The 14,038-nt window shown below is 45.0% G+C and overlaps 1 protein-coding gene across 6 annotated transcripts in view; it reads right to left on the bottom strand.

Annotated features, from left to right (window-relative positions):
- Positions 1-2,367: 2,367 nt before the first annotated feature.
- gnmt (glycine N-methyltransferase) overlaps positions 2,368-14,038 on the bottom strand; it is a 128,351-nt gene continuing 116,680 nt past the window's right edge. For all 6 annotated transcript variants that reach the window (XM_072247586.1, XM_072247594.1, XM_072247613.1 and 3 more), the window contains one exon: positions 2,368-8,311. In XM_072247586.1, the coding sequence (XP_072103687.1) occupies positions 8,140-8,311 (172 nt within the window). In that variant the 3' untranslated portion in view covers positions 2,368-8,139. The remainder of the gene's footprint in view (positions 8,312-14,038) is intronic.

The following is a 14,038-nucleotide window of genomic DNA, read 5'->3' as shown; positions in this document are numbered from 1 at the left end:
CCAGCTACCTACACACTCATGGTAATTTAAAGTGCTCTATTAACCAACCAAGAAATCGTAGCACCTGCAGATAGCCCAGATTGTCGCAGGAAGTATATACAAACTCCACACAGACAGCACCTGAGGTCAGGATTGAACCCACATCTCTGGTTGTGCAGGACAGTGTACAATGTACAGCCCTAGTTTCTGCCTTCACAGGCCTAGACAGATGCCTCCTGAAGGGTGCCAGTATTAAATGATAGACATGGATAAACTTTTCAGTATAGCACAGCAATTTTAATAGACTCCTTTATGAAGCTTCCTTCATTATATTCTGTGTGGTTACTAGTCCTCTTCAGGTTACAACAGGGTTCTGCTCCTGTAACCATGACTGGAGGGAGGTGAAAGAGAACAAGCTGATCGATGATAATTGAAACCAGGTAAGAGGGAAGGTGGGCGGATGGGGGAGGGTGGATGATGTAAGGAGCTCAGCTGGGAGGTGAAAGATGGAAGGGGTAAAGAGCTGAAGGAGGAATCTCTGATAGGACAGTGGACCAGGAGAAGAAGGGAAGGAGGAGGGGACACCAGAGGGAGGTGATGGGCGCTGAGAAACAAAGGGCTAAGAGGGGAACCAGAAGGGGAAATATAGAAATGTAGAAAGGGAGAGGGGAAGGGGGAAAATACCAGAGCTGTTAGAGAAATCAATGTTCGTGCCATTGGTTTGGTGGGTACCCACAAATATGAAGTGTTACTCCTCCAATCTGAGTGTGGCCTCATCATGACCATAGTGGAGGCTATGGACCAACAGAAAATCAAACTAATATGGGTGGCCCACCTTTTGTAGCAGATAGAACAAAGGTGTTCAAAATGTCCAGCGGTCCACATGAGGTCTGACCAATGTAGGGAGGCCACACCAGGAGCACCGGATAGAGTAGATGACCCAAACAGACTTTCAGGTGAAGTGTTGCCTCACCAGGAAGGGCTGCTTGCACCCCTGAATGGCAGTGAAGGTGGTGCTGGGCAGGTGTTGCACAATAGGTGCCAGGAGGATGATCAGTGGGGAGGAGCAACTGGACAAGGGAGACATAGAGACAGTGATCCCTGCAGAAACCAGAGAGTGGGGAGTGGTGGAAGAAAGATGTGTTTAGCTGTACAATCCTGCTGAAGATGGTGCCTTGGATACAGAGGCTCGTGGGGTGATGGGCAAGGACAAGGGAGACGTATCTTTGTTACAAGGGCAGGAGGATGGAGTGAGGGCAGATGTGCAGGAAATGCAGGAGATGCAGCTAGGGCAGATAGTGGTGGTGGAAGGGAAACCCCATTGTTTGAAGGAGGTTCTAAGGTGTTCTGGAATAGAGAGCCTCATCTTCCCAGAACCATAAGTCATATCATGGAATAATGACTCAGTTGCAACACAGTATAGAGATGGATGAATGGAAAGGACAAAGATCGTATTGGGATTAAGCTGCTCTGTGAATTTAGTTCAATTACACTGGACAACAAAGATTTTGCTTCCTCAATACTTTTGGGTGTATCTATGGATTTTGGGCTGCTAATCATGAAAATCATGATATTTTCCTGTCATGCACCTTTTAAAAAAAAGTCACATGTAAAATTGTTATTTTAATTCATAATTGAAGTCAGAATAACTGATGTCAAGATTAAGGAAGACAATTTTGCTGGTCCACAAATCAAACAGGTCATTAATGACAGGCAATTCAAAGAACTTCTGGTGGGACTAGAGAAAAATCACTTGAAAGACATTGAAGGATGGTGTTGAAAATTTTCTTGGGAACTACAGAGCATCAAACTGAATGCAGCTACAAGCTTACAAAAATCATGAAGTGCAAACATGCCACTAAAGATTTATTTCTGCATTCCCACTTAGACTTCTTCCCTACAAATCTTGGCGCTGTCAGTGACAAGCATGGTGAAAGTTTTCACCAGGATATTGCGATCATGGAGAAACGGTATCAGGACAACTGGAAAGCATCAATGCTGGCTGATTAATGTTTGATGCTTAAGAAGCCTCAGACACTCAGTACAAATGAAAATCATCAAAACTTATTTACATTAGTTGAACAATTGCAATCAGCACTGTTATGCAACTAAATGCATTATATTCAATAAAGTTAATTTTTTGTTTCTCCAAATTCCTACATGATACAAATAGTCTGAATTTATATTTATGTTCAGCTTCAAGCAGTCCATGACAAATTACAAAAAAAATTGAGGAAGCAACACTTTAAAAATAATGTCATCTGGTGTTATTTAACCTGGTGCTTTAGATAGCTGGTGCAATCCATCACAGCAAATACTGTGGGGGAGGGGAGTGCTTCAGCCCATCATTTTCTGGATGCATTGATACATGTCAATGTAAAGAGGAAATTACATTACAGAGCACTTTATTGCATTGAAGCACATGGAATAATGTAACACAGAATCAATCTGTTCATCCCAATCACTCTTTACTGGTCCGGTTGCTCCAATCAGACCTCCTCCCCAACTTCCCCAGTGATCAGCACAACCCTCTGGATGAGGGATATTGTAAACAAATTCAATAGCACAATGTGGAGGCCAAAAAGCCCTTGTTCCCCTCAGCACATCTCAGTAGAGGTTAGAGGTGGGTTGTTTAGGAGAGGGGATTTGAGTTGGAAGATAGGTCAACCAGCTCACAGCTTACTGGGGATGCATCTCATGCCAATGAGATCCAGGTCCTGATTATTGTTAAAGTTGAAAGTTCTCCCTTTGTCTTCACAGTTATATCAGTAGTTTCCAGCACATCACAAAGCACTTTTTAAGCACAATCAAATGTCATCAACAAATCCAGTCACTTACAGCCCCACATAAAAGCAATGTGATAAAACATCTTTTTCAGTTCAGCTGAAGGATGATTATTGGCCAAAACACTATGGGAAACAAATTGCTCTTTATCAGGTAATTCCATTAAGCTTCCTCTTACATTGGCTGAGAGCAGTAGTTTCCTCAACTGGAAGACAGAACCTGACAGTGCAGCCCTGAGCAATCAGCCCAAATGAGGTGTCTTTCTATATGTCAAGGCTGAATATTGGTAAGAATTCAAATGACCTCAACCCGGTATCCAGAAAATCTATTCTGCTTGCTTACTTTGGATCTATATCCCCAGCCTTAAGGATTGCTTCAGAGAAAAGGAAATCATAAAAACTTATAAAATGAGTGTATTCTTCCCAATTTTCTTATCTATTAAAATTATTATGAGGCAAACTCCTCGTGCAAAAGCTGCATGAGCATTCGCTCCACTGCACAGGTGAAGCATGCAGATCTCTACACTGCACTACGTACTGTCTGACAACAAAGTTTGAAGATCTGTCCAGTCATCAGGTTACTTACTGAAGACTATCAGTATCATTGACAACCAGTCTGTGCTCATAAACACAGCACAGAAAACAGCACCTGGGCTTCCAAATCCATACCCACCAACCACCATCCAATGCACTAATCTGGCATTAACCCTATTTTGTTACAGAACTACGCAGAGGTCTAAAGAGAAGCTGAGGCTTGCTGCTGAAGAAAAGCACACTTGTCGGAAAAACAGCGCCAAAATAGCACCGGAGGACAGCGCCTTCAAGTGCAGTCGATGCAGCCAAGCCTGTCACTCCCGTCTGGGCCTCTACAGCCACAACAGACGCTGCTCTAATAAAGACTAAAGCAAGAACTTCCAGGTGCAGATCCATGGTCTTGCGAGACTAACGGATGCCACCACCACCATTGAGTTGCACAGTACAGGAACAGGCCCTTTGCTGACCATGCTGACTTCTATGCCCCTTACACAAATGCCATTCACCCATATTAACTGTAATTGTTCCCAATTTCTCATCAACTCCCTTCAGATTTTGCCACTCACCTGCAGTCGGGGTAATTTACAGTGGCCCATCAACCTACCAATCCCCACATCAAAATAAGCTGCAGAAAGTTGCAAAGTTAGTCAGCTCTGCAATGGGCTCTAGCCTCTGTAGTATCCGGGACACCTTCAAGGAGTGATGCCTCCATCACCCAGGTCATTGCTAGCATCAGGAAGGAGGTAGAAATCTGAAGGCACACACTCAATGATATAGGAACAGCTTCTTCCCCTCTGCCATCTGATTTCTGAATGGACATTGAACCATGAATATTGCAGCACCCTTTTTATTTCTATTTTGCACTACTTATTTAATGTAAAGTATTCATAGTTACTGCAATTCATGTTCTCCCCCATGTATTACATTGTACTGCTGCTGCAAAGACAAAAAAATTTCACAACATATGCCAGTGATATTAAACCCAATTCTGATCCTGATCTTTGGGAAGTAGGAGGAATTTAGGTTTCCCACAAGTTCTCTATAAATTCATGGAGGACATGTAAACTCCGCAGAGTCTGCCCCAGAGGGCAGGACTGAACCCAAACCTCTGCCAAGTGGGGCAGCTGGTGGAGCCAGTCTCACAGTGCCAAAGATTCAGTGACTGTCATAAGTGGTTTATCACCCCAATGTGCAGGGGAAACAACCTCTTCCCACTATGGTTAATGAGGGGAGGGGGTGGAACCGCGTATAGGACAGGTTGGGAGAGAGGTTTGTCAGCATCCAGCTTATAGGGCAAGGGCAGCTTTAATCGACAACTGTGCCAGCCAATCCCCAACAAAGACCTGGATGCAAGTCAGAGTTCAGGACCAGGTTCCTACTTCAGAGAACCCACAACATAAAGTTAATATCAATTAGCTTCCAAGATTCTATAAATCAAGCCTACGATCTTCAGTGACATTACTCAAAAACCAATCTCACCAGTTCATCTCACACAAACAATAACCAGTTCAAAGAAAGCAGTGCAACACTGTTTCAGAACCCTGACCAGGTTGAACCTTGGTTTGACATATTCAGCATTCCATTTCTCTGCTTACTGCTTCAATGTAATTATGTGTGACAATGATCTGTATGGATAATATACAAAACAAGATTTCTCAATAATAAACCAGGTACCAATTCCACTGTTGCCCAGCATTAGACTGCCACCTAGTGGTGAAACACCATTTAAAAAGAAGCAACACACATCAAATTTGCTGGTGAACGCAGCAGGCCAGGCAGCGTCTCTAGGAAGAGGTACAGTTGACATTTCGGGCCAAGACCCTTCGTCAGGACTAACTGAAGTAAGAGCTAGTAAGAGATTTGAAAGTGGGAGGGGGAGGGGGAGATCCAAAATGATAGGAGAAGACAGGAGGGGGAGGGATGGAGCCAAGAGCTGGACAGGTGAGTGGCAAAAGGGATACGAGAGGATCATGGGACAGGAGGCCCAGGGAGAAAGAAAAGGGGGGGAACCCAGAGGATGGGCAAGGGGTATAGTCGGAGGGACTAAGGGAGAAAAAGGAGAGAGAAAGAATGTGTGTATATAAAAAAATAACAGAAGGGGTACAAGGGGGAGGTGGGGCATTAGTGGAAGTTAGAGAAGTCAATGTTTATGCCATCAGGTTGGAGGCTACCCAGACAAAATAAGGTGTTGTTCCTCCAGCCTGAGTGTGGATTCATCTTTACAGTAGAGGAGGCTGTGGATAGACATATCAGAATGGGAATGGGATGTGGAATTAAAATGTGTGGCCACTGGGAGATCCTGCTTTCTCTGGCGGACAGAGCGTAGGTGTTCAGCAAAACGATCTCCCAGTCTGCGTCGGGTCTCGCCAATATATAGAAGGCCACATCGGGAGCACCGGATGCAGTATATCACCCCAGCCAACTCACAGGTGAAGTGTCACCTCACCTGGAAGGACTGTCTGGGGCCCTGAATGGTGGTAAGGGAGGAGGTGTAAGGGCATGTGTAGCACTTGTTCCACTTACAAGGATAAGTGCCAGGAGGGAGATCAGTGGGGAGGGATTGGGGGGGGGGGAACAAATGGACAAGGGAGTCACGTAGGGAGCAAACCCTGCAGAAAGCAGAGACGGGGGGGGGGGGGGGAGAAGAGAGGGAAGATGTGCTTAGTGGTGGGATCCTGTTGGAGGTGGCGGAAGTTACGGAGAATAATATGTTGGACCCGGAGGCTGGTAGGGTGGTAGGTGAGGACCAGGGGAACCCTATTCCTAGTGAGAAGGCAGGAGGATGGAGTGAGAGCAGATGTGTGTGAAATTGGGGAGATGCGTTTGAGAGCAGAGTTGATGGTGGAGGAAGGGAAGCCCCTTTCTTTAAAAAAACGGCACCTCCCTTGTCCTGGAATGAAAAGCCTCATCCTGAGAGCAGATGCGGCGGAGATGGAGGAATTGCGAGAAGGGGATAGCATTTTTGCAAGAGACAGGGTGAGAAGAGGAATAGTACTGATAGCTGTGAGAATCAGTAGGCTTATAGTAGACACCAGTGGATAAGCTGTCTCCAGAGATAGAGACAGAAAGATCTGGAAAGGGGAGGGAGGTGTCAGAAATGGACCAGGTAAACTTGAGGGCAGGGTGAAAGTTGGAGGCAAAGTTAATGAAGTCAACAAGCTCAGCATGCGTGCAGGAAGCAGCGCCAATGCAGTCGTCGATGTAGCGAAGGAAAAGTGGGGGACAGATATTGGAATAGGTGTGTTAAAAAGGGTCAGCAGGCATCTCAACAGATCTGAGAAAAATACTAAACCAAGATTGTACACAGAAAGAATAAAGATGTAAATCTAATGGGGGGGTGGTGAGCCAAAGTGGCAAAGGACTAACTGAACTCTAATCTCAGTAAGATATTTGCTCAGCGTGGTCACAGAGAGTAAAACTCAAATGATTGAGCACACTCTAGACATTGTTGGTGTGGACTAGCAGATTTTGAAGACCATTAGAGAGTGGGGGAGATTCAAACAAGAGGACATGAGTTGAGAGTTAGGAGGCAAAAGTTTCTAGGGGTAACATGAAGGGGAACTTCTTTATTCAGAGTGGTAGCCGTGTGGAACGAGCTTCCAGCGGAAGTGGTTGAGGCAGGTTCGATACTGTCATTTAAAGTAAAACTGGATAGCTATATGGACAGGAAAGGAATGGAGAATTATGGGCTGTGTGCAAGTCGGTGGATCTAGGTGAGAGTAAGTGTTCAGCACGGACTAGAAGGGCCGAGATAGCCTGTTTCTGTGCTGTAATCGTTATATGGTTATATTAGATATTAATCCTGGTAGTACTCTTACTTTTTTTGCCCATGTTACACAGTTGGTGAGTTTAAAGAGGGCAGTAAGTTTACAAGAACTCAGGACTGTCTCCGGCTACAAATTTGCCAACTTTTTGGAATTACTAAATGACAATAAAAGGGGACTGTGTGTCCTCATAATCTAATCTAAAACATCCAAATCATGTTGTTCAGCACTCTGTTAGCTGGTGGCACACTCCCAGCCCACCGTTCAGAGTCCAATTCCAGCTGCACTCATCCACAGTCACAATCACATTCCAGATGAATGAATGAACCAGGAGCCCAACCATCAGGATTTCCAAATAACTGGATTATTGGAGTCTAACGGGGGGGGGGGGGGGGGGGGGGGTTAAGAAATCTCCAGAATTGTTTAACAGTCAAGTGCTGAGAAGAAAATTTGATTTTGTCTGACTAGATTGAGAAGGCCTATTGGCATTCGTTCACTGGGTTGCTCTGATAAGACAGGTTGGAATTGTTTCTCTCCCTCATCTTACTGAGAGCACTCCACTCCACAATCAATCGGCTCTTGGAACACACCCAACACCAAACTTGTGAACAAAAGCTAGAGCAGCTGTTCTCCACATCTGACAAATGTACTAGCCAAAGCTTATGGGTTCAGATTGTCAGGCCCACCCTACCACACCTCCCCTATTATTGCCAGGTTAAGGTGATTGATTGGGTGGGGAGTGTGGCCCCTGATAAGTAGGCAAAAGTGGCTGGTGTTCTGATGACAAACTTCATCCTGTCAGCCCATTACTGGGGCAGTACCAATATCAACACATAAAATTACAACTTTTACTAATTACAGAATCGTTACATTGGGTCTTCTTTCTATGATCAAGTCAATTAAAGGCACAAAGCTATTTCCTGTTACAGTAATCATCTTTGTAGTTTCCCCCCAATACATTTTATTTGTCCATTGTTCCTCCATGCATTTGCCTCTTCTGTTGCTATTTGCTCTGTAACCTTGCTTTTTTTTTTTTGTGTCCCAGCTTTCCCAGATTTGAAGCTGTGGTCTTTGTTGACTCAGCCGATCTTCTTCACTACATGGATGAAATAACATGGAACATTGCCTTGCTCAGTTGGGTGAGGCTTAAAGTCACCGTACAGGGTGTGCTGGCATTTTCCATGGAAGGCATCCTTCAGGAGCTTGGTGAACGCATCTACACGGTGTGGGTAGTAGGAGAGCCGGAAGGTGCTGAGGGAGAGAAGGAGAACACAGGTTTGTGAGTAATTGAAGAAATCAACACTATATGGCAGAGTTTGAGTCCAAGTGTGAGGGATGAAGTAGGCATCTCAAAAGGAACAGCACACAACATGCTGGAGGAACTCAGCAGGCCAGGTAGCATCTGTGGAAAAAGTATAGTTGATGTTTCAGGCCGAGACCCTTCGGCAGGACAGGAGAAAAGAAGCTGAGTAATAGATTTAAAAGGTTGGGGGGGGGGGGGGGAGAGAAGAGAGGAGCACAAGGTGATAGGTGAAACTGGGAGGAGGAGGGATGAAGTAAAGAGCTAGGAAGTTGATTGGTAAGAGATTCAAGGCTGGAGAAGGGGGGAGTCTAATAGGATAGAACAGAAGGCCATGGAAGAAAAGGTGGGAGGATCACCATAGAGGCAATAGGCAGGCAAACAGGTAAGTTGAGACAGGGAAAAGGAGATGGTGAATAGTGAAAGGGGCTGGGGCATTACAGGAAGCTTGAGAAATCAATATTCATGCCATCAGGTTGGAGACTACCCAGACGGAATATAAGCCGTTGTTCCTCCAGCCTGAGTTGCAAAAATCTCTCAAAAGGAGAGTCCAGAATGCAGAGGAACACTGGGGGTCCACATTGGTGGAACTGGAACAGGAGGACTTCTCTGTTGTCAGGGAAAGATGCTCTTCACTTAACTTAGAAGACTGAGATGAAATTATTTAGTGTGATGGGACCACTAGGACACAGAGCAATGGACAACACTGGTACACTGTATTTAAAAAAAATGGTGAACTTGCAGAATTCATTGCCACAATGAACTGCAGAGGCCAAGTCATTGGGCGTTTTTAAGGTAGACATTGATAGGTTCTTCCTTGGTAAGGGGGTGAGAGATTACAGGGAGAAGGCAGAAGAATAGAGCTGAGAGAAAAATAAAATAACAACCATGTTTGAATGGTGGAGAACATTCAAAAGGGCCAAATGGGCACTTCTACACTTCTGGTCTTGTGTTCAGTGGTCATTACTAATACAAAGACAGACAGAGTTTAGAAGACAGTGTGAGTGACATTTAACCACAGGCAGCTTCCTGCTGGGCATGGCTGGCAGATAAACACTTCAGGTTAGATAGCCTAGGCAGGTAGAAAAAGACGAGGAACATTATAGAGGAATGATAACTAATTGGAGCTGAAAGCCGCTGAGTTAGCAGTATGCACTGTGGAAAGTGACTGCAATGTGTACGTGATTCAGTAATTCCAGCAATCCCATGAATGATGGGACACTTAGTAACACTAAGGGGCAGAAGACGCTGGTGGGAGTTGTGTACAGGCCACCGAACAGTAGTAGTGAGGTCGGAGATGGTATTAAACAGGAAATTAGAAATGTGTGCAATAGAGGAACAGCAGTTATAATGGGTGACTTCAATCTACATGTAGATTGGGTGAACCAAATTGGTAAAGGTGCTGAAGAAGAGGATTTCTTGGAATGTATGCGGGATGGTTTTTTGAACCAACATGTCGAGGAACCAACTAGACAGCAGGCTATTCTGGACTGGGTTTTGAGCAATGAGGAAGGGTTAATTAGCAATCTTGTCGTGAGAGGCCCCTTGGGTAAGAGTGACCATAATATGGTGGAATTCTTCATTAAGATGGAGAGTGACGGAGTTAATTCAGAAACAAAGGTTCTGAACTTAAAGGGGGGTAACTTTGAAGGTATGAGACGTGAATTAGCTAAGATAGACTGGCAAATGACACTTAAAGGATTGACGGTGGATATGCAATGGCAAGCATTTAAAGGTTGCATGGATGAACTACAACAATTGTTCATCCCAGTTTGGCAAAAGAATAAATCAAGGAAGGTAGTGCACCCATGGCTGACAAGAGAAATTAGGGATAGTATCAATTCCAAAGAAGCAGCATACAAATTAGCCAGAGAAAGTGGCTCACCTGAGGACTGGGAGAAATTCAGAGTTCAGCAGAGGAGGACAAAGGGCTTAATTAGGAAGGGGAAAAAAGATTATGAGAGAAAACTGGCAGGGAACATAAAAACAGACTGTAAAAGCTTTTATAGATATGTAAAAAGGAAAAGACTAGTAAAGACAAATGTAGGTCCCCTGCAGACAGAAACAGGTGAATTGATTATGGCGAGCAAGGACATGGCAGACCAATTGAATAATTACTTTGGTTCTGTCTTCACTAAGGAGGACACAAATAATCTTCCAGAAATAGTAGGGGACAGAGGGTCCAGTGAGATGGAGGAACTGAGCGAAATACATGTTAGTAGGGAAGTGGTGTTAGGTAAATTGAAGGGATTGAAGGCAGATAAATCCCCAGGGCCAGATGGTCTGCATCCTAGAGTGCTTAAGGAAGTAGCCCAAGAAATAGTGGATGCATTAGTGATAATTTTTCAAAACTCGTTAGATTCTGGACTAGTTCCTGAGGATTGGAGGGTGGCTAATGTAACTCCACTTTTTAAAAAAGGAGGGAGAGAGAAACCAGGGAATTATAGACCGGTTAGCCTAACGTCAGTGGTGGGGAAACTGCTGGAGTCAGTTATCAAGGATGTGATAACAGCACATTTGGAAAGCGGTGAAATGATCGGACAAAGTCAGCATGGATTTGTGAAAGGAAAATCATGTCTGACGAATCTCATAGAATTTTTTGAGGATGTAACTAGTAGAGTGGATAGGGGAGAACCAGTGGATGTGGTATATTTGGATTTTCAAAAGGCTTTTGACAAGGTCCCACACAGGAGATTAGTGTGCAAACTTAAAGCACACGGTATTGGGGGTAAGGTATTGGTGTGGGTGGAGAATTGGTTAGCAGACAGGAAGCAAAGACTGGGAATAAACGGGACCTTTTCAGAATGGCAGGCGGTGACTAGTGGGGTACCGCAAGGCTCAGTGCTGGGACCCCAGTTGTTTACAATATATATTAATGACTTGGATGAGGGAATTAAATGCAGCATCTCCAAGTTTGCGGATGACACGAAGCTGGGTGGCAGTGTTAGCTGTGAGGAGGATGCTAAGAGGGTGCAGGGTGACTTGGATAGGTTGGGTGAGTGGGCAAATTCATGGCAGATGCAATTTAATGTGGATAAATGTGAAGTTATCCACTTTGGTGGCAAAAATAGGAAAACAGATTATTACCTGAATGGTGGCCGATTAGGAAAAGGGGAGGTGCAACGAGACCTGGGTGTCATTATACACCAGTCATTGAAAGTGGGCATGCAGGTACAGCAGGCGGTGAAAAAGGCGAATGGTATGCTGGCATTTATAGCGAGAGGATTCGAGTACAGGAGCAGGGAGGTACTACTGCAGTTGTACAAGGCCTTGGTGAGACCACACCTGGAGTATTGTGTGCAGTTTTGGTCCCCTAATCTGAGGAAAGACATCCTTGCCATAGAGGGAGTACAAAGAAGGTTCACCAGATTGATTCCTGGGATGGCAGGACTTTCATATGAAGAAAGACTGGATGAACTGGGCTTGTACTCGTTGGAATTTAGAAGATTGAGGGGGGATCTGATTGAAACGTATAAGATCCTAAAGGGATTGGACAGGCTAGATGCAGGAAGATTGTTCCCGATGTTGGGGAAGTCCAGAACGAGGGGCCACAGTTTGAGGATAGAGGGGAAGCCTTTTAGGACCGAGATTAGGAAAAACTTCTTCACACAGAGAGTGGTGAATCTGTGGAATTCTCTGCCACAGGAAACAGTTGAGGCCAGTTCATTGGCTATATTTAAGAGGGAGTTAGATATGGCCCATGTGGCTATGGGGGTCAGGGGATATGGAGGGAAGGCTGGGGCGGGGTTCTGAGTTGGATGATCAGCCATGATCATAATAAATGGCGGTGCAGGCTCGAAGGGCTGAATGGCCTGCTCTTGCACCTATTTTCTATGTTTCTATGTTTCTATGATGTCAAAGTACCCATGGATTTTAGCTCAGTACACTATGGCTAAAATACAGCAAATGTGGCTGAAGTGTGAGCAATGCATAGGCAAAGAATTTCTAACCTTCAAAGAGACAGCAGCAAAAATAAATCAAACATCCATGAAAAAACAAAATGCAAGTCAATATTCAATTCCAATTGGAAAATGTTATTCAGAAGCACCAAATAAAAAGCCGAAAGAAATGAGCTGATCAGACAGCATTCATGGAGGGGAAATGGACAGTCACCATTTCTGATCAAGACCCTTCATCAGGCCTAGAAAGAAAGGGGTGAAATTTTAAAAAGGTGGAGAGAAGGGGTGGAGCAGGGTTGGCAGGTGATAGGAGGATCAGGTGAGGAAGTAATTAGCAGGTGAGGGCTGATAAAGGAAGGATGCAAGAAGCTAAGAGGTGATAGGTGGAAGTGACAAAGGGCTAAAGAAGATGGAATCTGATAGGCGAAGACAGTTGACCAAAGAATAAAGGGAAGGAGGTGACAAGGTAAACCAATGGGAGTAATGCATAGAGGATGAAAAATCAAGAGGGCAGGAGATGGAAAGAGACCGAGTGATGGGGGTTCTGGGGATAGAGAAAATAGGACAGAGGTGAGGTTAGTGGAAGTTAGAGAAATCAATGTTCATGCTGTTGGTCTGGAGATTACCAAGGCGTAATACGAGGTGCTGTTGCTCTAACCTGTGTCTCGTGTCACTTTCGCAGTAGAATAAGGCATGGGTAAACATGTAAGTGTGGGAATTGGAAGAGGAGTTGAAATGGTTGGCCACCAGGAGATTCTGGATCGTATGGCAGATGAAGCCAAGATGCTCGACAAAGCAATTCTCCCAATGTGTGCTGGGCCTCGCTGACATAGAGAAGGCAGCGGTGGAATGACTAGATGCAATAAATGACCCCGATGGATTCAGATGTGCAGTGCTGCTTCACCCGAAATGATTATTTACAACCCTGAAAGATGCCGAGGGAGATGGTGCAAGGGCAGGTATAACTGTTGTTGCAGTGACTTGGGGGAGGGGGAGAGAAATCAGCGGTGGAGGGCATGAGCGTGCAGGTGAATTATGGAGAGCAGAAAGGGAAGGAAAACGCTTGCTGGTGTGAGATGGTGAAAGTTGCAGAGAAAGTTATGTGAGATATGGGGGTTCTTGGGGGGGGGGGGGGGGGTAAATGAAGACTGGATGAACTCCAGCCCTGTTGTGTCTGGCAAGGGTAGAATTGAGGGAACAGAAGCTATGTGAGTGACAGCTACATTGCATAGAAGGGAATGATGGGAAGAGGTGTATCTGAGGTAGCTGTGGAGTCAGTGGGTTTTGTAGCAGATTACAGCAGATAATGTGTCTGAGATGGAGACAAAGAGATCAAAAAAATGTCAGAGATACACCAAGTGAATTTGAGGGTAGGGTTGAGCTCCACAGAAGGGCAGGCAGGAAATAGCATCAATGCGGTTGTCAATGCAGCAGAGAAAGTGTTGGGGAGTGTTACTAGTGTAGGCTTGGCAGATGCATTGTTCAACATAGCCAACGAAAAAGGCAGGTTTAGATGGGGCCTTGCGAGTGCCCACAATTACACCTTTGGTCCGGAGAAACTGGAAATAACCAAAAGGGAAGCTTTTGAGGGTGTGCCAGTTTTGCCAGATGAAGGAGGATGGTGGTGGAGAGGAACTGGTTGAATCTGTTATCCATAAAGAAGCAAAGAGGCCTGAGGCCTTCCTGATGGGGGATGGAACTGTACAGGGACTGGGCATTCATGGTAAAAATGAAGCGGTTGGGGCTAGGGAACAGAAAGTTTTTGAAGTGATGAAGAAT

The sequence above is a fragment of the Mobula birostris genome, chromosome 2 (genome assembly GCF_030028105.1).
Source record: "Mobula birostris isolate sMobBir1 chromosome 2, sMobBir1.hap1, whole genome shotgun sequence".
NCBI lineage: Eukaryota > Metazoa > Chordata > Chondrichthyes > Myliobatiformes > Myliobatidae > Mobula > Mobula birostris.
The sequence above is the reverse complement of the archived record's forward strand: the minus strand, read 5'-3'. Positions and strand labels throughout refer to the sequence as shown.